Source organism: Hypanus sabinus, chromosome 3, assembly GCF_030144855.1.
Source record: "Hypanus sabinus isolate sHypSab1 chromosome 3, sHypSab1.hap1, whole genome shotgun sequence".
Lineage (NCBI taxonomy): Eukaryota > Metazoa > Chordata > Chondrichthyes > Myliobatiformes > Dasyatidae > Hypanus > Hypanus sabinus.
The window spans coordinates 25,512,664-25,540,258 of NC_082708.1; the positions used below are offsets into that span (position 1 = coordinate 25,512,664).

The 27,595-nt window shown below is 44.9% G+C and overlaps 2 protein-coding genes across 6 annotated transcripts in view; one reads left to right on the forward strand and one right to left on the reverse strand.

The window, feature by feature from the left end:
* Positions 1-13,907, reverse strand: part of LOC132391107 (nucleoside hydrolase-like) — a 32,718-nt gene extending 18,811 nt beyond the window's left edge. Inside the window, exons 1-3 of one of the 4 annotated variants that reach the window (XM_059963878.1) lie at positions 13,107-13,907; positions 5,924-6,022; positions 2,337-2,530 (exon numbers count right to left, since the gene is read on the reverse strand). In XM_059963878.1, coding sequence (XP_059819861.1) covers positions 2,337-2,522 — 186 coding nt within the window. In that variant the 5' untranslated portion in view covers positions 2,523-2,530; positions 5,924-6,022; positions 13,107-13,907. Of the gene's footprint in view, positions 1-2,336; positions 2,531-5,923; positions 6,023-9,786; positions 9,838-11,375; positions 11,510-12,808 lie in introns of those variants that run through there. The other 3 variants (XM_059963875.1, XM_059963876.1, XM_059963877.1) reach the window with 3 other exon arrangements.
* LOC132391106 (inosine-uridine preferring nucleoside hydrolase-like) overlaps positions 11,655-27,595 on the forward strand; it is an 86,875-nt gene continuing 70,934 nt past the window's right edge. The window contains exon 1 of one of the 2 annotated variants that reach the window (XM_059963872.1): positions 11,655-11,794. The gene's annotated coding sequence lies outside the window, so the exon portion shown is untranslated. The remainder of the gene's footprint in view (positions 11,795-27,595) is intronic. The other variant, XM_059963871.1, reaches the window with a different exon arrangement.

The window sequence follows — 27,595 nt, forward strand, 5'->3', positions numbered from 1 at the left end:
AGATTTCACTCTTTCTCCAACCTTGGAACAGTGTTAACAACCTGTCTCTGAATGTGAACAAAAGAGATGGTTGTCAACTTCGGGAGGGCATGGAGCGACCACTCCACGCTGAACATCGACGGCTCCTCAGTAGAGATCGTTAAGAGCACCAAATTTCTTGGTGTTCACCTGGCGGAGAATCTCACCTGGTCCCTCAACACCAGCTCCATAGCAAAGAAAGCCCAACCGTGTCTTTACTTTCTGCGAAGGCAGAGGAAAGTCCATCTCTCACCCCCCATCCTCATCACATTCTACAGGGGTTGTATTGGGAGCATCCTGAGCAGCTGCATCACTGCCTGCTTTGGAAATTGCACCATCTCAGATTGCAAGACCCTGCAGTGGATAGTGAGGTCAGCTGAGAAGATCATTGGGGTCTTTCTTCCAGCCATTACAGACATTTAGACTACATGCTGCATCAGCAAACAGCATTATGAAGGACCCCACGCACCCCTCAAACAAACTCTTCTCCCTCCTGCCATCTGGGAAAAGGCACCGAAGCATTCAGGCTCTCATGACCAGACTATGTAACAGTTTCTGCCCCCAAGCCATCAGACTCCTCAATACCCAGAGCCTGGACCTTACTGCCCTATTGTCTTGTTTATTATTTATTGTAATTTTGAGAGGGATAGATAGAGTTGACGTGAATAGGCTGTTTCCATTGAGAGGAGGGGAGATTCAAATGAGAGGACATGATTTGAGAGTTAGGGGGCAGAAGTTTAAGGGAAACACGAGGGGGTATTTCTTTACTCAGAGGGTGATAGCTGTGTGGAATGTGCTTCCTGTAGAAGTAGTAGAGGCCAGTTCAGTTGTGTCATTTAAGGTAAAATTGGATAGGTATATGGACAGGAAAGGAGTGGAGGGTTATGGGCTGAGAGCGGGTAGGTGGGACTAGGTGAGATTAAGAGTTCGGCACGGACTAGGAGGGCCGAGATGACCTGTTTCCGTGCTGTGATTGTTATATGGTTATATTGCCATCTCCACCCTGGGAAAAACCTTCTGGCTGTCCACTCAATCTATGCCTCTTACTATCTTGCACACATCTATCAAGTTACCACTCATCCTCCTCCTCTCCAAAGAGAAAAGACCTAGCTTGCTCAACTTTTTCCTCATAAGACCTGTCAAAGAATCACTTTCCAAAATCAACACGAGTGAATCTGCAGTTGCTGGAAATAAATAAAAACGCAAAATGCTGGTAGAACTCAGCAGGCCAGACAGCATCAACTCTGCCCTCCATCGCGTCTCCCGTATTTCATGCACCTCTGCCCTCACCCCATCCCCCCATCAGCCTACCAGGCTGAGAGTCCCCCGGTTCTCACCTATCACCCTACCAGCCTACAGATACAAAATATAATCCTCCGTAACTTCCACCACCTCCTACGTGATCTCACCACCAGCCACATCTTCCCCTCTCCCCCACTCTCGGCTTTCTGCAGGGATCGCTCCCTACACGACTCACTTGTCCATTCATCCCCCCCAATCCTTCCCCACGGACTTCCCTCCGGGCACTCATCCCTGCAAACGGAAGAAGTGCTACAACTGCCCCCACACTTCTTCCCTCGCCACCATCCCAGGCCCCAGACAGTCCTTTCAGGTGAGGCACCACTTCACCTGCGAGTCAACTGGGGTGATATACTGTATCCAGTGCTCCCGATGTGGCCATTTATACATTGGGGAGACCCGCCGCAGACTGGGAGACTGTTTCGCCGAACACCGGCGCTCAGTCCTCCAGCAGTGGCGGGATCTCCCTGTGGCCACACACTTCAATTCCACAGAACACTCCCACTCCAACATGTCTGTCCATGGCCTCCTCTACCGTCAAGATGAGCACACGCAGGTCGATGGAGCAATACCTTATCTCCCGTCTAGGTAGCCTCCTACCTGCCGGCATGAACATCCAACTCACTGACCTCCGTTGATACCCCTGCCCCCCCCCCCTTATCCCCATCCCTATCTATAATTTTAGTCTGGTTCTCTTTCTCTCTTCCCCCCCCCCCTCACTATAATCTCCCCCTAGCCCTACCTTTCTTTCTTTCATTTCCCATAATTCTCCACCTTCCCCCTAGTCCATTTTCCTCCAGCCTATCACTTCCCAGCTCTCTACTTTATCCCTCCCCCCACTTCTCATCCCCCCCAACCATCCCATGTTACTTCACTCCTGATGAAGGGTTTGGGCCCGAAACGTCGTCACTACCTCCTCCCATAGATGCTGTCTGGCCTGCCAAGTTCTGCCAGCATTTTGTGTTTTTATTACTTTCCGAAATCATGCCACTCTTTCACTCCTGTTTTCAGACACTTACGTCAGTCTTCTTGCAAGCCTTCAGAACTCGGAGCACATTTCTGCACACATTATCGATGGATGTGTTTCCATGGCAACATGTAATGCCCAGGACCTGCACATTAGGAGCTGCAAAGGCCATCATCATGGCCTTGGCATCATCCAAACCACAGTCAGTATCCACCAGCAACAGCTTCTTGTTGGCCATTTAAGAATCTGCAGGCAAAAATAGAATATATCAACCAGATAAAACTTTAACTAATACGCACTGGCCAAATGTCCACTCTGGTCAACCTGTAACTCAGTAGATGGCGACTCAGGAGTTGTGCCAGGCCAAGATTCGTTCAAGATCACTGACCACTGTTTCTTTTAGTTGCAGGAACGGAATCAGTAAATCGTTTCATGCTTTAGTTTGTTGCATCAATGAAAAATTAAGGAAAAATTTATCCAGCGCCATTCACCATTTCAGATCACCCCTCAGAGAATGTCTGACCTGAGAGTTAGAGTTAGAGGTAGCATTTCCCAGGTCAGACAATCTGCATCTCCTCTTATCCCTCTCAGAGGTAGATGGAAGATTTAATGGTTTATCTAAGGAGTTACTTAACAAGACGTGTAATTTCTTTCATTCTGTCACATTCACAATGACTAAACTTCACAAGCGTTTAGACATCCACAGCTTGTGAAAGGCACTCAGAACTACAGCACAGAAACTGGCCCTTTGGCCCATCTAGTCTATGCCAAACAATTATTCTACCGAATCCCATCAACACCTGGACCATAACCCTCCCATCCATGGACTTATCCAAACTTCTGTTAAATGCTGAAATTAAACATGCATCTATCACTTCCACTGTCAGCTCGTTCCATTCTCTCACCACCCTCAATGAAGAAGCTCCCCCTCATGTTTCCCTTAAACCTTTCACCTCTCACCCATAACCCATGATCACTAGTTCTTGTCTCACCAACCCTCACCGGAAAAAGCCTAATTGATTTACCATAATTACCCTTCACAATATTGTTGATTTTCATCCCTGACCCCAGCCACTTACATTTAAAACATGATGTAGGTGAACTGGTTTAGCCATATAAACACCATGGCTACCAGAGCAGGTCAAAGGCTAAGAATCCTGCGACATGTAACTCACCTCCTGACTCCTTAGAGCCTGTCCACCATCTACAAGGCTCAGGTCAGGAGTGAAATGGAATACTCGCCACTCGCCTGGATGAGTGCAGCTCCATAAATACTCAAGAAGCTTGACACCATCCAGTTCAAGGCAGCCCACTTGACTGGTACCCCTTCCACAAGCGACTAATCCCTCCGCCATCTACTAACAATCACAGCAGTGTGTACTACCTACAAGATGCACTGCAACAACACATCAAAGTTCCTCGGGCAGCACCTTCCAGACCCACGACCACTACCATTTAGAAGGATGGGAACAGCAGATACCATCCTGACTTGGAAACACATCGCCATTCCTTCATTGTCATCGAGTCAAAATCATGGAATTCCCTCCCTAACAGCACTGTGGGTGTACTTACACCTCAGGCGCTGCAGTGGTTCAAGAAGGCAACTCGTCACCAGCTTCTCAAGGGCAAATAGGGATGGGCAACAAATGTTGGCTTAGCTGACGACAACCACATCCCGCAAATGAATATATATATATTTTTTTAATAAACGATTTTCCTTTAAAATCCCAGGTTGTGAGATAGGGGTATATCAGACAGCCTTTCTGATACCAATACACCTATTCTCCCTATGTTCATAATTTAAAATTGAGAGTAAATTTTATTATCGGTAATTTTTATTGTCACCACATACAACCCTGAGATTCTTTTTCCTGCAGGCACACTTGGCAAATCTATAGAATAGTAACTACAACGCGATCAAAGAAAGATCAGAGTGCAGGCGGCTGGTTGATGCAAATGCAAATATAAGTAGATAGCAATAAACAAGAACATGAAATAATAAGACAGCCTCCTTAAAGTAAGATAATTGGTTGTGGGAACATCTCAACAGATGAGTGTAGTTCTCCCCTTTTGTTCAAAAGCCCCTCTATCCCTGCAGCCTGCTGTCTTTTCGATTCCTCTCGACATTAAAGCACACGGGAGTAATTTACAATGGCCAACTAACCTACTTGGGCTTTTAGAATGCAGAAGGAAACCAGGGCACCCACCAGGTAATGGGAAGATGAAACAAACTCCACATGGATAGTACCTGAAATTAGACTTGAACCTGGGCCCCTGCACCTGTGAGGGAGCACTATAGGTAGAAGTGAGACTCCTGATATAAAACCAGAAGATATAGCAGCACAATTAGGCCACTTGATCGAGTTGAGTCTGCTCCGCCACTTCATTGTGGCTGATCAAATTTCCCTCTCAATCTCCTGCCTTCTCCCAAGTATTCTTTCGTGCCCTGACCAATCAAGAATCTAACCTCTGCCTTAAATATACATAATGACTTGGCCTCCACAGCAGCCTGTGCCAATTACTTCCACAGTTCCACCACTCTCTGGCTAAAGAAATTCCTCCTCATCTCTGTTCTAAAAGGACATCCCCCTATTCTGAGACTGTGTCCTCTGGTCTTAGACACTCCCACCGTAGGAATCATCCTGTCCACATCCACTCTATTGAGCCCTTTCAACATTTGATAGGTTTCAATTAGGCCACCGCCCCCCAACATTCTTCTGAATTCTAGTGACTACAGTCCTTGAGCTATAAAAAGCTCTTCATATGACAAGCTACTCAATCCTGAAATCATTTTTGTGAACCTCTCTAACCTTATCCAGTGACAGTCATCCTTCCTAAGGGGCCCCAAACTACTCAAAATACTCCAAGTGAGGCCTTACAGAGCCTCAACATCACATCCTTGTCTTTAAGGACTTCCTGGTTTAAAATGGCGCTGGTGAAGCTCAGAGACTGTGTGCTGGTGGCAAATAAAACAAAGAAAACCATTAAATGCCATTAATTACTTTTTTTTTACGAAACATTCGCTGCAAACAATAGACTAACTTCCCTGACAGAGTTGAGCTGTTGAAGTGTCTCTATGACCTGCCATTTTTGCAGAGGGAACTGTGGTCTCGAAAGTGCAGGATGGCTGCAGCGTGGTGTGTACGGGCTGACTTGAGGCAGTGGGGTCCAGGCAGGAGGACGAGGAATGAGCCAACATCTCGCCATTTATGTTGTGAACTTGGAGGCAATTTGATTTGGCAGAACCAAGGCGAGTTGAGTTGATGGGCTGAGACCCAGGCCTGAGAGCGAAGAAGAACCCAAGGTTTGATCAATTAAAGCACTGAGCCAAACTGGAAAAGTTGTGTATAAGCCTAAAAGAGGTGGCACGGCATATCTAAACGGCAGGGTTTGGTTCTGAGAGCAAGATCCAGACGATTTGGGCACCGGGCCAGATTGAAAAGAGCAGGCTGTCAGGGCCGGAGACGAGGCATTGTTGCTGAGATTGTTGCTCAGCAAGGTTTACTCGTCTCCACACCGAACTTCAACTTGTTACTCCACAGGGTTTACTCATTTCTGCACCGAACTGTGGCTGTGGTCTGCAATTATCATGGTGCGATCTCACTTTCGTGAACTTCAGTTCGGAATGCAATTGCTTACCTTTATAGTTTAAACTTTTTTTTTTCTCTGCACGTTGGGTGTTTGACAGTCCTCTTCTGTTTTAATGGGCTCCACAGGGTTTCTTTGTTTTGTGGCTGCCTGTAAGAAGACAAATTGTAAGAATGTATGAAGTATACATACATTGATAATAAATGTACTTTGACTTATATTCTAGTCCTCTTACTAATTTAGTTTCAGATTCCTTTTTAATCATGTGTACATCGAAAACTATGGAAATAAATCTGATGGAAGAAATCTGCAATTGCTAAAAATCTGAAATTCAGCAGGTTCAGGCTAAACCACGAAGAGTCCCTCCATCAGTACTGGGAGAGAAAGAAAACAAGATAGTTGTAAGTTGCAGAACAGATGAGAGAGGGAGAGGGAGAGAGGGGGGAAAATTTAGACAGGTAGGACAAAGAGTATCTCTCTGTTGGGAAGAGTCCAGGGTTGCTGATGCAAATAAATTGTGGAGATTATCCAGGAAGTGGGTTAACAGTGATGGTTAGAGACTGAAAGAAATTCATTCTACAATGGCAAGCAGCACATCTTCTGTGTGTATCTGAACCAGCCAGTTCTACAGTAGGGTCATCCATGTTGTGTCAGGGTTTTCTTCTCCATTGACACCGCCTAACCTACTGTGTCCCAGGATTTTGCAATTTTTTTTTAAACATTGGATTTGTTTACGTCTATACTCATTGTCTAACTAACTTCATTTCAAAGAATAAATTCATTTCTCCCTGTCATCAATAATCCATTGTCTCAATAACCTCCATGACCCATCACCATGATATCTCTAGCCTCAACCTATCAGTGATGTACCCCTTGTCCTATTCTCCCTCCTCCACCTTCACTGCATCCAAAATTGACATGTCTCTCTCATTCCCAGTTCTGATTAACCTGAACATAAAACATTAACATAATTTCCAGAGGCACAATATCGGCTGAATTTTTCCAGCACTTGCTGTTTTTGTCAATTTACAACACGCTAGTGTAGGGTTGCTAGGTCCAACTTATTCATTTACAAAATGTTCAAATTTACTTATGTAAGTACATCTGTGTCACCGTATACTACCCTGAGATTCATTTTCTTGCAGGCATTCACTGTAGAAGAAAGAAATACTGTAGAAATATTATGAAAATGTCATGTCAGGTGTTGAATCAGGACCCAACTGCAGGACACAGACACTGGAGACCCAGAGACAGGATGAGACAGAACCCAAGGACTAGTCTAGAACCAAGTCTAGGCAGGGGAAGCAGGACCAGGACAAGGGACTGGGAACAAAGAGCCTGGGATGGATTCCGAGCCCAAGACTGGACAAGGACCCAGAACCTGGGTCTTGCCTTGGGCTCGGACCCCCAAACCCAGGCAAGGATGTGACAAGGCTTGGCTAGGGACTTGGGTCGAGGCTGCAGCCTGCAAGCTTGGGGAACTCAGAGGCTGGAGCAAGGGGCAGATTAGGAACTTCACATCAACATGGAGCTGGGACTTGCCCTCCGACAAGCCGGGACTCATCTTTAACGGGACACTGACATGAGACGGGACAGTACACAGACATAGAGCCAGGACTTATCCTCCAACAAGCCAGGACTCACCTAGAACTCCACACCAAGGTGGGGCAGGACCATCCATTGGGTAACAGCAGAACAGCCTGACCTACCCAACAGAGACAAAGACAAGACAGATTCCCCCCGCAGGGCAACAGCAGAACAGCCTGACTTACCTCAACAAGGCAAGGACAAGGCAAGACAGATTCTCCCCCCCCCCCCCCCACAGGGCAACAGCAGAACAGCCAGACTTAGCCCACAGGGGCAAGGACAGGAAGAGAAACACCAAGGAACAATAAACACTTCCACCTCTGCATCAGGGTAGCTCCAAGTAGCCATTACAGCCAGCAGCCTTGGCTGGCTACAGAAGCAACCAGATTCCTCCCTAGCTCGGAGTGGCTGACGGCCACCCAGCTGGCCCAGGGAACAGCTGAATCCATACCACAGTGACCACTCTGACTACTACCAACAAGGCTCCCAGAAGCCATGGTTCTCCAACACAGCCCCAAGGATGGCAAGAGCCCATTCTAGCCTTCCACCCACCATCTGTGCCATGAGCATCTTGACAAGACAACCCCCACCACACTCAATACCAGGGCCACTTATATTCCCAGTTCCAATATGAGCCTCAGGTGTTTCTAGTTAAGTCCAACCGCAGCAAGGGGCCGCCGGAAAACCCGGAGTCCGCGGACCGGACTTTGGACTGAACCACCACAGAAAAACTACACATAATGACTGACATGCAACCAATTATGCAAATACAAAAAAAAGTAATAATAATACAATAAATAATATTGAGAACACGAGCTGCACAGTCTTTGAAAGTAAATCCACCAGTTGTGAGTTGAGATGAGTGAAATTATCCACACTGGTTTAGGAGCCTGATGGTTGTAGGATAATATCTGTTCATGAAATTGGTGGCATGGGACCTCTTCTTCCCTTGATGATGGATGCTACTTTCTTGTGACAGCACTCAATGGCAAGGAGGGCTTTTTCTGTGAATGGACTGGACTGTATCCACTACTTGTGTCACTTCCACCACAATGTGGACATTGAAGATAATTATTGCCTGTACCTAAAATTCAACCAAATATTAGATCTGGCGTCAAGGATAAGCAAGACTGTGTAAGGCCAACAGATTCCCTTAACCTAAAGGACAACTTGACAAGCCCCAACAAGAAGCAAGCCAAATAAGCTCATTTATCAGCATGACCAGCTGGAGATTAAGACGGTCTCTTCTATGTTTCTGCTTGTCATGTTGATAAGTCATGTCACTCAATACACCTTTTCAGAAAATAAGATAAAAGTTAACTGAAAATTTGGAGCAATGAATCCACTGAGTCACAATTCCTCCTCATCTCTGTTCTAAAGGGGTGTCCTTCTATTCTGAGGCTGTGGCCTCTGGTCCTAGACTCCTCCACTATCCACCGTCACTCTATCTAGGCCTTTCTATATTCTTTAAGTTTCAATGTGATACCACTCATTGTATAGCATAATTATTACTTGTCACGTCAGTCCCAACCTGATTTCCAGCCAGAAGAAAGCATTAACTCCTTCATTACCAACGGCACGGAAAATCCATAGAAAACATCCCCATTTCTGACCAAATTCTGAATGGAAAGTCATTAATGGTGAAGGTCTAGGAAACTGTTCTGAAATAGAGCAAGGACTCCTGCCATTACTCTGCCCACCTGTCCATTGCAGGAAAGAATTACACATATACACTCAGTGGACAATTTATTAGGTATAACGGTATACCTACTAAAATGGCCGCAGAAATGGAATCCAGTGTGGTTTTCTGCTCCTGTAGCCCACTCACTTCAAGGTTCCACATGTTGTGCATTCAGATGTTCTTCTGCACACCACTGTTGTAATGTGTGGCTATAAGTTACTGTCGCCTTCATGTCAGGTTAAACCAGTCTGGCCATTCCCCTCCGACCTCTCTCATTAACAAGGCATTTTCACCCACAGAACTGCTGCTCAATAGATTTTTTTTTAAATTTTTCGCACTATTCTCTGTAAACTCTAGAGACTGTTATGCATGAAAACTCCAGGAGATCAGTAGTTTATGAGATACTCAAACCACCCCATCTGGCATCAACAATCATTTCATGGTCAGTCACTTAAGATAGCATTCCCACCCCCCCCCACCCCGGCCATTCTGATGTTTGGTCTGAACAATAAATGAATCTCTTGACCATGTCTGCATGCTTTTATGAATTGAGTTGCTGCCATAAGATTGGCTGATTAGATATTTGCAGTACTGAATTGTAGAGGAGAATCTATTAAACTGGTCATTGAGTGTATATTGAGCATACCCCTCCAAACGCAGTCACATTCGAATTCCTGGTAGAGCCTCTAGCCTCAAAGAACTCCTGCAACAATGTACTGTAGCCAGGTTCTACAATGGAGAAAGAGGCAATGTGAGTGACTAAGTGACAAATGTGAGGGCAGGGAAAAAAAAGAGAGGCAGAGCTATAGTGGTAAGGGATTCCTTGGGAAGGGAAAAGTTTATGAAATGTGAAAGATTTTATTTGTTGTACTCTATTTAATTATACCCCTCAATTAATAAAATCAAAAACTATACGATTTTTCAAATTTCATTCTAAATATCCCTTACACGTTTATCATGACAACGAAACATTTAAATTGCCACACAGTTTTCAGGCCATGTAAAAGCTTCTCGTTCAGAGTAATGGTTGGTCCATGCAGCCATAAAAGAGAACTAGAGGGAACACTGAATCTCAAGGTTGCAACGTGCTGGTCAAAGTAACAGAATCGTTAGGATGAATATGTGGCTTGAGTAGAGAAGTGGAAAGGAGGATTTCAGATTCCTGAGGCATTAGAGTTCATTCTGTGAGAGATGGGATCAGAACTAGGGAGACTGTTTGCTGTTTGGGGGGGTTCAGACTAATATGGGAGGGGGATGGGAATCAACGCAGAAAGACTAAGAGAAATAAGGCCGAGACCAAGCAAACACTGGAAAAGAGAAAGGGGTTGAGTACTGAAAAGCCCAATGTAGAAGATACAAGGATTACTAGATTCCAAAGGACAACGGGCACTTTGAGTGTTCATAGTATTTGAAACACGGTCAGTAAATCTTTGGCAAAATTCAGTACAAAGAGGTATGATTTAGTGGCTATTACAGAACATATTTGCAGGATGCAGCTGAGTGGGAATTAAACATCCGAGAGCAATACAGAAGGAGGTGGAACAGCACACATAAATAAGAATGAGATCAGGACAATAGCGAGAGATGATACAAGACCTAGAGAGCAAAATGTTGAGTCCACTGGGGTAGAGACTAGGATCAGGCAGGTGGGGCTCATCAGCCTTGGACAGCAGCCTGCCTGGGAGGAAAACTGATTTTAAACCTCCGCTGCCTTGGGGCCATACCCACCCGTGGGAAAGGCCTCGGGAGTAAACCCCAAGGAAGAAATCCAGAGCTAGGGTCCCTAGGCAGTTTGATGTTGTTCACAACTTCACTCTGGCATCTTCTGCGACGACACTGGTGCCAAGCTGTATCGGTGTTTGCCCTTCCCTTGGACTACATCAGTGACGTGGAGAGCGGGAACCCACAGCATGGGCAACAGCCGGTTCTTCAAATCTTCCTGCCCAGGCTTGCATCCTGGAGAGGACACAGTCCACCAGAGGCACAGACACATAATCCCCTGGGTTTGATGGCTGCCTACTACTGGAGACTAGGAATAGTAAGGTGGGGGGGGGGGGGAATTGCTGTCTGATATGCGTAGATCACCAAATTTATAACATTATAGCAGCTCAGGCAATAAATCATAAAAAATCTCACACAGTTAAGAATAGAACAGCATGTCATTCAGGACTTTAACTTGCACAAATCAGGGAGGAACAAAGATGGCCAAAGATAGCTCCAGAGGTTTTTGCAGACCTGGGCAGCTTCTGCGAGACAGTTTAAATCTCCTGCTCTCTTGTCTCTTTTCTCCTTTTCAAGGTGGCTGGAGTCCTGTTGGGAGTCCGTGATCCGCTGCTGCGCTCAAACCACGTTCTTCAGGGGTGCTGGAGATCTCACTCTTCAGAGACGGCCCATGTTTTGGTACCTCCAGGACCCGCTTGGAAGATGTGCGTCTTTGGGGTACGGCCCTGTGGACGACCTGATTCCTCACTGGTCGCCGACTGAAGCGTTGCGGAAGATCAAAACATTGAGACAGCCGGCGCAGCTATTGGAGCCCTCACCACTCGAGCGATCTCTCCCTCTCTCTCTCTCTCTCTGTAGTGAGAGAGAATCTGCTGGTTCCCAAGTCCAGGGAAACTCGAAGAAGCCATGCTGCAGACTGCAACATCAAAACGGTGAGTTGTTGGCCTCCCCTCTCGCTGTGGCAGAAGCAATATTTCTCCCTCCCTCATTAGTGTGTGTGTGTGGACAGACTTTTTAAACTTTTAACTAACCTCATTAGTGGGAGAAGGGGCCTGTTGAGATGTCCAAGCATTGCGATGGACAGTAGTTTTTGATGGACCTTAAATTATGGTCTTTGTGATCTAGTCATTGACCTCGTGGTTGGGGCGGGGGGGGGGGAAGGATTGATGCTTTGCTGCTGCTTGTGCAAAGGGGGGGGGGGCTTTGGGGTTCTAACGTTTCTCTGTCATTCATTCTTTGGGGTTTTCTCTCTGTTTTGGGGATATCTGCTGAGAGTAAGAATTTCAGGTTGTATACAATGTTGTATTATACTATACTAGGTTGTAATGTTGTGTACATTCTCTGATATTAAATGGAACCATTGAACATAGATTGGGTGAATCAAGTTGGTCGAGGCTGTTTTCATTCATCTGTGAGTCTCCTACATGCCCTTACTTTTCCCAGCAAGTACTGAATTTGTGGCACTCTCTGTTCAGGGAAACAATAGGGGATACCTCATCAGAAATACTCCGGACGTTTTTAAGAGAAGCTTGTTTTTGTAATAACAATTTGTACAATTGGGGATTCAAAAACATAATGTAGCTAACTGTCTAGGATACAGTCATGTTCAAACATTGGAAAAACTGTCATCAATGTAAACAGAAAGCTCCCACAAAGCAATAAGAATTACTAGATTTACAGTATTTCAGCGATATTGATTGAAAGACAGTTGCTGTCAAAGCAAACACGAGGAAATCTGCAGATGCTGGAAATTCAGGCAACACACACAAAATCAGGACTCCCTTCCTTCTTTGACACCCCCCACCCCCACCCGTCAAAGCACCCCCTTCTTCAAAACTGGTTCAATTTTAATGTTTCGGATTCACGGCCCCTCTGCACCGAATCTACGCGTCGGAGTGGGACTTGAACCTGTAATTTAGAAGCTAGAACCGAGAAGCTACGAATACCTGCACAACCCCGGGCAGAGCGGAGCCGCAGCGAAACGATGGGTAAGGCTGCCGGAAGCTTATCACGGGATCAGACCGGAAAGTGATCCGCCTTTGTGAGGGTTCAGTCACCCCGGCGGGGGGAATCCGGAGACGCTGGCAATCCGAGCAACACACAGAGCGAGAGAGAGAGAGAGAATGCTGGAGGGACGCGACAGGGCAGGAAACATCCACAGAAAAGAGTAGGGCGACTTCTTTTAAAGAGAGTTTCGATTTCATTTTGCAAGACCCGGTACAATGTGAAGAACCACCACGTCACCTGCGATGGGTAGATGCCCCTCAACTTGGCCTCAGCCCGAACAACTGTTTCAAACCGTTACTGGACAGCTCGTTGTGGGTGAGGAGCCGCCGCCAGGCCCGCTGTAATAAACTACAATTCATTCGCAGGGTCACGGATTAGAAACCGCAACACGCACTCAACTGCAGTAACCTTCGTACAATCCAGCTGCCACCCAACTCTACGGTAGTGCCAGCCTGGCGGATTTTATGGCTACCCCTATTCATGCCGTTTTACACAAGTATAACGTCTGGGGCCACTCGATGAGCACTCTCGACGTTTCAGGAACAGCTTTTCCCCCCAGTACAATCAGATTTCTGAATGGCTAATGAATCCATGGACACTACTTCTGTACTTTTCTCTCTTTTTTTGCATTAGTTATTTAAACTTAATTTTCTTTTTCATGTAAACTTCTTACAGTAACATACATAATCGTGAAGTTAACAAATTGCATGACATATACCATTGATACAAACATGATTCTCATTCTGATTCTTGTTACTGCTGTGCATTGCAATGTTCCGCTGCCGCAAACCAACAAATTTCATGATGTGTGTGCCAGCGATATTAAGCAACACACCAAAATGCTGGGGGGAACTTAGCAGGCCAGGCAGCATCTATGGAAAAGAGTAAACAGTCGACGTTTCGGGCCTTGACCCTTCTTCAGGACTGGAAAGGAAGACGAGAAGTCAGAGTAATGAAGGAGGGGGGAAGAAATATACAAGGTGATAGGTGTAACTGGGAGAGGGGTGAAGTAAAGAGCTGGGGGGTTGACTGGTGAAAGAGATAAAGGGCTGGAAATGGGGGAATCTGATAGAAGAGGACAGAAGACCATGGAAGAAAGGGAAGGGGGAGGTGATGGGCAGGTAAGGAGTTAAGCTGAGAGGGGGGAAGCAGGAATGGGGAATCATGAAGAAGGGGTTGGGGGCAATTACCGGAAGTTTGAGCAATTGATGTTCATGCCATCAGGTTGGAGGCTGCCCAGATGGAATGGTCCTCCCAACCTGAGTATGGCCTCATCGAGCCAGTAGAGGAGAATGGGAATGAAGTAGAATGGAAATGGATGGCCACTGGGAGATCCTGCTTTTTTGTGGCGGATGGAGCCAAAGTACCCAGCAAAGCAATCTCCCAATCTGTGGGATCTCACTGACAGAAGACCATAAGATATAAGAGCAGAATTAGGCCATTTGGCCCATCAAGTCTGCTCTGTCATTTCATCATGGCTGATCCAACTTTCCTCTCAGCCCCATATCCCTTCAGGCCCTACCCATCAACCACTGCCATACCTATACATAAAGACAGGCTCCACAGCTGCCTATGACAAACAATTCTACAGATTCACCACTCTCGAGCTAAAGAAATTCCTCCTCATCCCCATTCTAAAAGGACGCCCCTCTATTCTGAGGCTGTGCCCTCTGGTCTTAGACTCTCCCACCATGGGAATCATCCTCTCCATGTCCACTCTATCATGGCCTTTCACCGTCCGCTAGGTTTCAATGCGATCAGCCCTCATTCTTCTGAATTCCAACAAACATAGGCCCATAGCTATCAAACGCTCTTCATATGACAAGCCGTTCAATCCCGGAGTCATTTTCATGAACTCCTTTTGAACACTCCAGTTTCAGCACATCCTTCCTAAGATAAGGGGAACTAAACTGCTCACAATACTCCAAGTGAGGCCTCACCAGTGCTTTATAAAGTCTCAACATCACATACTTGCTTTTATATTTTAGTCCTCTTGAAAAGAATGCTAACGTTGTATTTGCCTTCCTCACCACTGACTCAACCTGCAAGTTAACCTTTAGGAAACCCTGCACAAGGACTCCCAAGTTTCTTTGCACTTCACTTTTTTTGCATTTTCTCTCCATTTAGAAAATGGTCAATCCGTTATTTTCTTTCACCAAGGTGCATGAACATACACTTCTCAACATTGCAGACATTCCACCTCTCCCGGAAGTTCTGAGAATCTCCCGCATATTGATAGCGGCTCCCTGACGCCTGCAAGTTATATACAATATCCTGGAAATCGATTTTTTTTACAGGGAGAGGGAGAGGAAGAGTGAGAGGGAGCATCCTGATTGGTCTCTCTTTGTGCTAAGTAGACCAATCAGTTTTCTCTGTGGGCGGGCTTTACAGTCGACCTCAAAAATAATGACAGTGTTGCTCACTGCACTGTTTGCAACAGTGACTTTTCCATTGCCCATGGTGGGTTAAAATGTAAAAGACATGTTGAGGTGAGTTTAACAGGTGTCATTCATTCATTAGCATAGCTAATGTAAACTAGCTGGCTAGCTCCTAAGGAGCTATTGGTGTCTCTATTGGTGTCCTACGTGATGAGGCCAAACTCCCTGGAGACTTGCTTAAAGTAATAGAATAAAAAAACAACTCCATGATAATATAAGTACATATTTTAATGTCACATTTTCTGCATATACCCAACTTGGTTTACAGATTAAACAAAGTATTACATACACCCTTGGAGGTTTACCGGGGAGGGGGGGATATGGGGAGGCAGGGATGCCACCTCCCTGAAGTGAGTTTTTGCAGGGTGGAATGTCTGACGCTGTATTTCATCCGCTATTTCTTTGTACATTCTCCTAATCTAAGTCCTATAGCCTCTCTACTTCCTCAGAACAACCTGTCTCTCCACCTATCTTCATATCTTCTGCAAACTTTTCAACAAAAAAAATCAATTCCATCATCCAAGACGTTGATATATAATGTAAAAAGAACAGTCCCAACACGGACCCTTGGGGAACACTACTAGTCACCAACAGCCAAACAGAAAAGGCTCCTTTTATTCCCACTCTTTGCCTCCCGCCAATCAGCTGTTGCTTTAAACATGCTAGAATCTTTCCTGTAATACCATGGGCTCATAGCTTGTTAAGCAACGTTATGAGTGGCACCTTGTCAAAGGCATCTGAAAATCCAAGTACACACACAACATTGTCTGTCCTGCTTCTAATTTTTTCAAAGAATTCCAACAGATTTATCAGGCAAGATTTCCCCTGAGGAAACCTGATTACATCTTATTTTATCGTGTGCCTCCAAGTACCCTGAGACCTCATCCTTAATCATTGGCTCCAACATCTCCCCAACCATTGAGGTCAGACTAACTGGCCTATAGCTTCCTTTCTTCTGTCTCTCCCTTCTTGAAAAGTGGAGTGACATTTGCAATTTCCAGACTTCTGGAACCATTCCAGAATTTAGTGAATCTTGAAAGATCATTACTAAGCCCCCACAATCCCTTCAGTCTCCTCTTTCAGAACCCTGGGGTGTACACCACCTGGTCCAGAGGATTTATCTACCTTCAGACTTTTCAGTGTCCCAAGTACCTTCTCTCTAGTAATGGTAACTTCACACACTTCATGACCCCTGACACCTGGAACTTCCACCATTTTGCTGATGTCTTCCACAGTGAAGACTGATGCAAAATTCTTATTCAGTTCATCCACCTTATCCTTGTCCCCCATTACTACCTGTCCAGCATCATTATCCAGCGGGCCGATAGCCATCTTTGCCTCTCTTTTACACTTAATGTATCTGAAGAAACTTTTGGTATCCTCTTTAATATTATTGGATAGCTTATTGTATATTCCAGCTTTGCCTTCTTAATGACATTTTTAGTTGCCTTCAGTTGGTTTTTAAAAGTTTCCCAATCCTCTAACTTCCCGCTAATTTTTGCTCTATTACATGCCCCACTTTGGCTTTTAAGTTGCCTTTGACTTCTCTTGTTAGCCATGGTTGTGTCACCTTGCCTTTAGAATACATCTTACTCTTTTGGATGTATGTACCCTGTGCCTTCCAAATTCTTCCAGAAATTCCAGCCATTGCTGCTGTGCCATCATTCCTGCCAGTGTTTTTTGAGAAACATAGAAAACCTACAGCACAATACAGCCCTTCCGCCCACAATGCTGTGCCGAACATGTAGTTACCTTAGAAATTACCTAGGGGTACCCGTAGCCCTTTAATTTTTAAGCTCCATGTACCTATCCAGGAGTCTCTTAAAAGACCCTGTCGTATCCACCTCCACCACTATTGCTGGCAGCCCACTCCACACCCCCACCACCCTCTGTGTAGAAAACTTGCCCCTAACATCTCCTCTGTACCTACTTCCAAGCACCTTAAAACTGTGCCCTCTTGTGTTAACCATTTCAGCCTTTGGGGAAAAGCCTCTGACTATCCACATGATCAATGTCTCTCATTATCTTATACACCGCTATCAGGTCACCTCTCATCCTCTTTTCCTCCAAGGAGAAAAGGCCAAGTTCACTCAACCTGTTCTCATAGGGCATGCTCCCCAATCTAGGCAACATTCTTGTAAATCTCCTCTGTACCCTTTCTGTAGTTTCCACATCCTTCCTGTAGTGAGGTGACCGGAAATGAGCACAGTACTCCAAGTGGGTTCTGACCAGGGGTCTTATATAGCTGTAACATTACCTCTCAGCTCTTAAACTCAATCCCACGGTTGATGAAGGTCAATGCACCATACGCCTTCTTAACCACAGAGTCAACCTGCACAGCAGCTTTGAGTGTCCTATGGACTCAGACCCCAAGATCCCTCTGATCCTCCACACTGCCAAGAGTCTTAACATTAATACCATATTCTGCCAACATATTTGACCTACCAAACTGAACCACCTCACATTTATTTGGCTTGAACTCAGTCTGCCACTTCTCAGCCCGGTTTTGCATCCTATCGATGTCCCGCTGTAAACTCCACGCCATCCACAACACCCCCAATCTTTGTGTCATCAGCAAATTTACTAACCCATCCCTCCACTTCCTCATCCAGGTCATTTATAAAAATCACAAAGAGTAGCGGTCCCTGTGTTGCCTTTATGGCATTTGTTTAGTTTATAATATTTTTGCTTTAGTAATTTGTTTGTTAGCATTTTCTAGTTAAAGTTAAGATTGTTTAAAGTAAATTCGTTGTCTGTGATATATCATGGCGTGCATGACATCACACCTGGTTTCGCCACGTCTTGTGGGAAAGTACTGGTTCGGAGAATCGGGAAGGAGGGGGCTCACATGTGCAGGATCAGCGCAAGAAAAGTTTTCTTTCTACGCACTAGAAACATCAGTGAAGCAACGCCGTAAGTTCATGAGATAATCGATGTGTTGAATTAAAAATGTTAACGCTGATTCTGTTAAAAGTAATGACGGTTGATAAGGTTTATGTTTTCATTAGTTAAAGAGTTGCGGATAGTTTGTGCTGAAGTATATTTAAAACAGTCAATGGCGTAGGTAGATTCTGACTGTATGCTGCACTTTAATGTAATGTAGTTGCTGTAGTTTTACTTTTGCAAGTATTTATGATGTACATGTGATATCAAGAAGGAAACAAATACTGTATACATTTTGCATTGTTTTATCAACAGTTTTCACCATACGTTAATGTGGAAGAGTGAACAGTAAACGGTTAATCTTACTGCGATCCTGTTTTCATTGACTACAGTTTACCTCGGTGTTTAGTTCAGAGTTCTCTTACACCCGAGCAAGAGCACTACAGTGAAAAGGCGGTATTATCAGGTGTTTCAAGTGCTGCAATGGCAACTCAATCCAGCATCAAGTCGTTGCCATCCAGCGACAGGGGCAGTAGGGCATCATCAAGTAAGGCTGCCCATGCAAGAACCAAGGCAAAAGCCACCAAGGTGCAAGCATTCTACGCCGAACAAGAAGCAAAATTGAAAATGGAAGTGGCTGCCAGAGAAGCCAAAAACCCTGAAAAGGAAACCTGAGATGCAGCAACGCACCCGATTGACCCACGAGGTACTGTGCACACTAATGGCAGAGGTCACAGCCATTATAAATGCATGACCACTCCTACCTGTGTCTTCTGACCCAGAAAACCCCTTCATACTCTCGCCATCAACGCTCCTTACGCAGAAGGCAGGAGCTCCCCCTCCACCTGGGGACTTCTCTGATAAGGATTTGTACACAAAGCAATGGAGACAGGTCCAGGCTCTGGTAAATCAGTTCTGGTCTTGTTGGAGACAGGAATATCTACCTTTGTTGCAACACAGACAAAAGTGGACAGAACCCTGCAGGAATCTTCAAGTCGGAGATTTAGTCCTGCTCAGGGACAAGCAAATCGCCCGCAGCGGCTGGCCAATGGCCAGAATCACTGCCACATTCCCTAGTAGGGATGGACATGTCAGGAAGGTTGAGTTGAAAACTACCGACCAAGGTGATGTGAAAATTTACCAAAGGCCTGTTACAGAAGTCATTCTACTTCTACCTAACGACTGATTTAGAGACTGAAGTTCTGTAGTATGTTCATTGTGACCTTACGAAGGTCAAGCGGGGAGTGTGTTGCCTTTACGGCATATAATATTTTCGCTTTAGTAATTTGTTTGTTAGCATTTTCTAGTTAAGGTTAAGATTGTTTAAAGTAAATTCGTTGTCTGTGATATATCATGGCGTGCATGACGTCACACCTGGTTTCGCCACGTCTTGTGGGAAAGTACTGGTTCGGAGAATCGGGAAGGAGGGGGCTCACATGTGCAGGATCAGCGCAAGAAAAGTTTTCTTTCTACGCACTAGAAACATCAGTGAAGCAACGCCGTAAGTTCATGAGATAATCGATGTGTTGAATTAAAAATGTTAACGCTGATTCTGTTAAAAGTAATGATGGTTGATAAGGTTTATGTTTTCGTTAGTTAAAGAGTTGCGGTTAGTTTGTGTTGAAGTGTATTTAAAGCAGTCAATGGCGTAGGTAGATTCTGACTGTATGCTGCAGTTTAATGTAATGTAGTTGTTGTAGTTTTACTTTTGCAAGTATTTACGATGTAAATGTGATATCAAGAAGGAAACAAATACTGTATACATTTTGTATTGTTTTATCAACAGTTTTCACCATACGTTAATGTGGAAGAGTGAACAGTAAATGGTTAATCTTACTGTGATCCTGTTTTCATTGACTACGGTTTACCTCGGTGTTTAGTTCAGAGTTCTCTTACACCTGAGCGAGAATACTACAGTCCCAGAACAGATCCCTGAGGCACACAACTTGTCACCGACCTCCATGCAGAATATGACTCGTCTACAGCCATTCTTTGCCTTCTGTGGGCGAGCCAATTCTGGATCCACAAAGCAAGCTCCCCTTGGATCCCATGGCTCCTTACTTTCTCAATAACTCAGCATGGGGTACCTTATCAACTGCCTTGCCGAAATCCATATACACTACATCTGCTGCTCTACCTTCATCAATGTGTTTAGTCACATCCTCAAAAAATTCAATCAGGCTCGTAAGGCACGACCTGCCTTTGAGAAAGCCATGCTGGCTATTCCTAATCATACTATGCCTCTCCAAATGTTCATAAATCCTGCCTCTCAGGATCTTCTCCATCAACTTACCAACCAAATTTAATTATCATTCAACCATGCAAGAATATAGCCAATCAAATTAGCGTTTCTCCAGCCCAGGGTGCAAAACAACACACACAAAATGCTGGAGGAACTCAGCAGGTCAGGGTGATGAAGGGTTTCGGCCCAAAATATCGACCGTTTATTTATTTCCATGGATGCTGCCTGGCCTGCTGTGTTTCTCCAGCAGTTTGTGTGTGTTGCTTTGGATTTCCAGCATCTACAGCTTTTCTCACTCAGGGTGCAAAATACATTACTAACAGCACATAGAAGATAGCACATATTGTGGATATGGTTGTGATTTCAGAAAAGCGTGCCGTCACAAAGAGAAAAGTAACGTAGCTCAGTTTCTTGAGTGGCAGGACCGTAGATTTAGGACGTTGTCCTGGTCCAGCTTGTTCATCCACCAAATGAACACTGGAGGGCAGCACTGAGCGAACACTGGAGTGTAGCATCAATGGGAGTGGCTAAAGTTTGATGTAAATTTTATTATTAAATTACATATAATTATATGCCACTCCAAATGTTCATAAATCTTGCCTCTCAGGATCTTCTCCATCAACTTGTCAACCACTGAAGTATTTGCCCATCAATTCTAACCAACCCCTCTCTCATGCCTCTGTAATCCCCTTTATATCCATGTAATACTGATACCTCTGACTTTAGCTTCTCCTTTTCAAATTTCAGAGTGAATTCGATCATATGGTGATCACTTGCCCCGAAGGGTTCTTTTATTTAAGCTCTCTAATCAAAGTCACGTTTGTTGCACAACACCCAATCCAGGATAACTGATCCCCTAGTGGGCTCAACCATGAGCTGCTCTGAAAAGCCGTCTTGTAGGCATTCCAGAAATTTCCCCTTCTAGAATCCAGCACCAACCCAACTTTCCCAATCTACCTGCATATTGAAATCCCATGACCATTGTAGCATTATCCTTTTGGTATGCATTTTCTATCTCCTGCCATAATTTGCAGACCACATCCTAACTACCGTTTGGGGGTCTGTATACAATTCCCATCAGGGTCTTTTTATCCTTGCAGTTCTTTAGCTTTATCCACAATCATTCAACACCTTCTGACCCCATATCAACTCTTACTAATGATTTGAATTCATTTTTTTACGAACAGATCAAAGCTGCCCCTCTGCCTCCGTCTTTCCTTTCGATACAATGTCTATCCCTGGACATTAAGCACCCAGCTATAATCTTTCAGTCGTGATTCAGTGGTGCCTACAACACACATGCCAATCTGCAACTGTGCTGCAAGTTCATCTACCTTATTCTGTATACTGTGTGAATTTAAATACAACATCTTCTATCCTGTACCCTCTATAGTTAGGGGGTCAGACGGGCGATTCTTTGGACGCAGGAAAGAAACTCGGATGGTAGTTTGCCTCCCAGGTGCCAGGGTCCGGGATGTTTTAGATTGCGTCCAAGATATCCTGCAGGAGAGGGAGAACAGCCAGATATTGGTACCAATGGCATAGGCAGGAAAAGGGAAGAGGTCCTGAAAAAAGACTATAGGGAGTTAGGAAGGAAGTTGAAAAGCAGGACCGCAAAGGTAGCAATCTCAGGATTACTGCCTGTGCCACGCGACAGTGAGTATAGGAATAGAATGAGGTGGAGGATAAATGCATGTCTGAGGGATTGGAGCGGGGGCAGGCATTCAGATTTCTGGATCATTGGGACCTCTTTTGGGGCAGGTTTGATGTGTACAAAAAGGACGGGTTGCACTTGAATCCCAGAGGGACCAATATCCTGGTGGGGTGGTTTGCTAAGGCTACTGGGGAGAGTTTAAACTAGAATTGTTGGGGGGTGGGAACCGAATTGAAGAGACTAGGGAAGAGGCGGTTTGCTCACAAATAGAAAAAGCTTGGAGACAGTGTGTGAGGGAGGATAGGCAGGTGATAGAGAAGGGACGCACTCAGACAGACAGTTTGATATGTGTATTTTAAAGCAAGGAGTATTGTGAACAAAGTGGATGAGCTTAGAGCATGGATCAGTATTTGGATCTATGATGTTGTGGCCATTACAGAGACCCGGATGGCTCAGGGACAGGAATGGTTACTTCAAGTGCTGGATTTTAGATGTTTTAGAAAGGACAGGAGGGGAGGCAAAAGAGGTGGTGTGGTACTGTTGATCAGAGATAGTGTCATTGCTGCAGAAAAGGTGGACGTCATGGAGGGGTTGTCTACGGAGTCTCTGTGGGTGGAGGTTAGGAACAGGAAGAGGTCAATAACTTTACTGGGTGTTTTTTATAGGCCACCCAATGGTAACCGGGATATCGAGGATCAGATAGGGAAACAGATCCTGGAAAGGTGAAATAATAACAGAGTTGTCGTGATGGGAGATTTGAATTTCCCAAATATCAATTGGCATCTCCCTAGAGTGAGGGGTTTAGATGGGGTGGAGTTTGTTAGGTGTGTTCAGGAAGGTTTCCTGTCACAGTATGTAGATAAGCCTACAAGAGGAGAGACTGTACTTGATCTGCTATTGGGAAATGAACCTGGTCAGGTGTCAGGTCTCTTAGTGGGAGAGCATTTTGGAGATAGTGAACACAATTCTATCTCCTTTACAATAGCATTGGAGAGAGATAGGAACAGACAAGTTAGAAAAGCGTTTAATTGGAGTAAGGGGAATTATGAAGCTATCAGGCAGGAAATCGGAGGCCTAAATTGGAAACAGGTGTTCTCAGGGAAAAGTACGGAAGAAATGTGGCAAATATTCAGGGGATATTTGTGTAGAGTTTGGTATAGGTATGTTCCAATGAGACAGGGAAGTTATGGTAGGGTACAGGAACCGTGGTGTACAAAGGCTGTAATAAATCTAGTCAAGAAGAAAAGAAAAGAGTATAAAAGGTTCAGAGAGCTAGGTAATGTTAGAGATCTAGAAGATTATAAGGCTACCAGGAAGGAGCTTAAGAAGGAAATTAGGAGAGCCAGAAGGGGCCATGAGAAGGCCTTGGCGGGCAGAATTAAGGAAAACCCCAAGGCATTCCACAAGTATGTGAAGAGCAAGAGGATAAGACGTGAGAGAATAGGACCCATCAAGTGTGACAGTGGGATAGTGTGTATGGAACTGGAGGAAATAGCAGAAGTACTTAATGAATACTTAAGTATTCACTATGGAAAAGGATGTTGGTGATTGTAGTGATGACTTGCATGTAGATATTAAGAAAGAGAATGTGCCAGAGCATTTGGAAAGCATCAAGTTGGATATGTTGCCGGGACCAGATGGGATGTAGCCCAGGCTACTGTGGGAAGTGAGGGAGGAGATTGCTGAGCCACTGGCAATGATCTTTGCATCATCAATGGGGACAGGAGAAGTTCTGGAGGATTGGAGGGTTGCAGATGTTGTTCCTTTATTCAAGAAAGGGAGTAGAGATAGCCCAGGAAATTATAGACCAGTGAGTCTTACTTCAGTGGTGGATAAGTTGATGGAGAAGATCATGAGAGACAGGATTTATGAACATTTGGAGAGGTATAATATGATTAGGAATAGTCAGCACGGCTTTGTCAAGGGCAGGTCATGCCTTTCAAGCCTGATTGAATTTTTTGAGGATGTGACTAAACATATTGATGAAGGAAGAGCAGTAGAAGTTGTGTATATGGATTTCAGCAAGGCATTTGATAGGGTACCCATGCAAGGCTTATTGAGAAAGTAAGGAGGCATGGGATCCAAGGGGACATTGCTTTGTTCCAGAACTGGCTTGCCCACAGGAGGCAAAAAGTGGTTGTAGACGGGTCATATTCTGCATGGAGGTCGGTGACCAGTGGAGTGCCTCAGGGATCTGTTCTGGGACCCTTACTCTTCATTATTTTTATAAATGACCTGGACGAGGAAGTGGAGGGATGGGTTAGTAAGTTTGCTGATGACATAAAGCTTGGAGGTGTTGTGGATAGTGTGGAGGGTTGTCAGGGGTTACAGCAGGACATTGATAGGATGCAAACCTGGGCTGAGAAGTGGCAGATGGAGTTCAACTCAGATAAGTGTGGTGGTTCATTTTGGCAGGTCAAGTATGATGGCAGAATATAGTATTAACGTTAAGAGTCTTGGCAGTGTGGAGGATCAGAGGGATCTTGGGGTCCGAGTCCATAGGGCCCTCAAAGCAGCTCCACAGGTTGACTCTGTGGTTAAGAAGGCATACGGTGTATTGGCCTTCATCAATCGTGGAATTGTCTTTAGCAGTAGGGAGGTAATGTTGCAGCTATATAGGACCCTGGTCAGACCCCCACTTGGAGTACTGTGCTCTGTTCTGGTTGCCTCACTACAGGAAGGATGTGGAAACCATAGAAAGGGTGCAGAGGAGATTTACAAGGACGTTGCCTGGATTGAGGAGCATTCTTTATGAAAACAGGTTGAGTGAACTTGGCCTTTTCTCCTTAGAGTGACAGAGGATGAGAGGTGACCTGATAGAGGAGTATAAGATGATGAGAAGCATTGATCATGTGGATGGTCAGAGGCTCTTTCCCAGGGCTGAAATGGTTGCCACAAGAGGACACAGGTTTAAGGTCCTAGGGAGTAGGTTTTTTACTCAGAGAATGGTGAGTGCATGGAATGGGCTGCCGGAAACGGTGGTGGAGGCAGATATGATAGGATCTTTTAAGAGACTTTTGGATAGGTATATGGAGCTTAGAAAAATAGAGAACTATGGGTAAGTCTAGTAATTTCTAAGGTAGGGACACATTCGGCACAACTTTGTGGGCTGAAGGGCCTGTACTGTGCTGTAAGTTTTCTATGTTTCTGTGTATTCCCATCACAACTTTGTACTTTGTTCCATAGATGCTGCCTTGGCTGCTGAGTTCCTCCAACATTTTGTGTGTGTTTCCTCCATCCTGTATTCACCCTTTTTGATTTTGTCCACCTTTTACGTTGCAGCTCATCCTCTCGACTGCGATTTTGCTCTATCAACAGATTCTCCTCCCTACACATTGCCTCTGTTTGTAAACCAGCTACCTCATCTTCAGCACTATCATCTTCCTTCCCTATGATACCCCTTGCATTGATACTAGTCACACCATGTTCAACCTTTTGATTCCTGACTTTGAGATCTTACCAACATCTGCCTCCGCAACCTCTCCACCACCTGTTCTGGCACTCTGGTTCAGATCCCCCTGCAACTCGAAACCCCACTGCAGCAGTAACAACCCTTCCTACCAGGTCAGGTGGATACTGTCCCTTCTGTACAGGTCTCAACCAACCCCGGAAGAGCACCCAATGTTTCAATTTACCATAACTAACATTTCAACCTGACCCTCGCTCTGGCCTCGAACCTATCTACTCATGAGTAATCTGAATGCCAACTACTGGTTTCAGATCGATCAGATAGCAGATAATCAGAATTTTGCTGTACACAGACTGCCAGTAACTACAAAGTGTCCTCACTTTCAGTAGCCTCAGTCCCCATAGACTAAGTATTCACTGCTTTAGGGCATTAGAGTTGTAGAGCATTGCAGCACTGACACAGACCCTTTGGCCCATCTAGTCCATGCCTAACAGTTATTCTACTTATTCCATTGACCTGCACCTGGCGGAGCAGACCCAATGGGTTGAATGGCCTAATCTGCTCCTATGATTTATCCTAGCCCTCCATACCCCTCCCATCCATGTACTTATTCAAACGTCTTTCGAACGCTGAAATTGAACCTCCATCCACCATTTCCATTGGCAACTCGTTCCACATTCTCAACACCCTCAGAATGAAAAGGTTCCCCCACATGTTCCCTTTAATTATTTCACCTTTCACCCTTAACCTATGGCCTCTTGTTCTAGTCTCACCTAACCCCAGGGGAAAAAGCCTGCTTGAGGGTACCCTATCTATACCCCTCATAATTTTGCATTCTGCACTTCTACACAATCTCCTCAAAATCCTAATGAACCAGAGCCAGTGTGGGTTCTTTGTGATTGTATCAACATGTTGGTCCCAACATGGATCACCTGAGATGCTGACATATAGCAACCTGAAGCAGCTCACCCTTTCCACTATTGGCCCTGCAAATTCAAGTTTAATTATCATTCAACCATGCAAGAATATAGCCAATCAAATTAGCGTTCCTCCAGCCCAGGGTGCAAAACAACACGCACAAAATGCTGGAGGAACTCAGCAGGTCAGGGTGATGAAGGGTCTCGGCCCAAAATATCGACCGTTTATTTATTTCCATGGATGCTGCCTGGCCTGCTGTGTTCCTCCAGCAGTTTGTGTGTGTTGCTTTGGATTTCCAGCTTCTACAGATTTTCTCACTCAGGGTGCAAAATACATTACTAACAGCACATAGAAGATAGCACATATTGTGGATATGGTTGTGATTTCAGAAAAGCGTGCCATCACAAAGAGAAAAGTAATGTAGCTCAGTTTCTTGAGTGGCAGGACCATAGATTTAGGACGTTGTTCTGGTCCAGCTTGTTCATCCATCAAATGAACACTGGAGGGCAGCATCGAGCAAACATTGGCGTGTAGCATCAATGGGAGTGGCTAAAGTTTGATGTAAATTTTATTATTAAATTACATGTATGTCACCACATACAATCCTGAGATTCATTTTCTTCTGGGCATACTCAATAAACCTATAGAATAGTAACTATAACAGGATCAACGAAAGATCCGAGTGCAGAAGACAACAAACTGTGCAAATGCAAATAAAAATAAATAGCAATAATTAATTAGAACATGAGATGAACAGTGAGTTCATTGGTTGTGGGAACATTTCAATGAAGGGTCAAGTGAATTTGAGTGTATTTGAATTGAATTGACTTTATTTCTTACATTCTTCACATACATGAGGAGGAAAAATCTTTACATCATCTAAATGTGCAATTTATAGTAATTTATAATAAATAGGATAGTCGATGTAATATAGAGTACACTCAAATCAGCGCGAGTTCATCAGTCTGTTGGCCTGGTGGAAGCAGCTGTCCCGGAGCCTGTTGGTCCTGGCTTTTATGCTGTGGTACCATTTCCCGATGGTAGCAGATGGAATAAATCGTGGTTGGGATGGTTTGGGTCCCTACGGGCCCTTTTTACACACCTGTCCTTGTAAATGTCCCGAATCATGGGAAGTTCACAATTACAGGTGCACTGGGCCGTCCGCACCACTTTCTGCAGAGT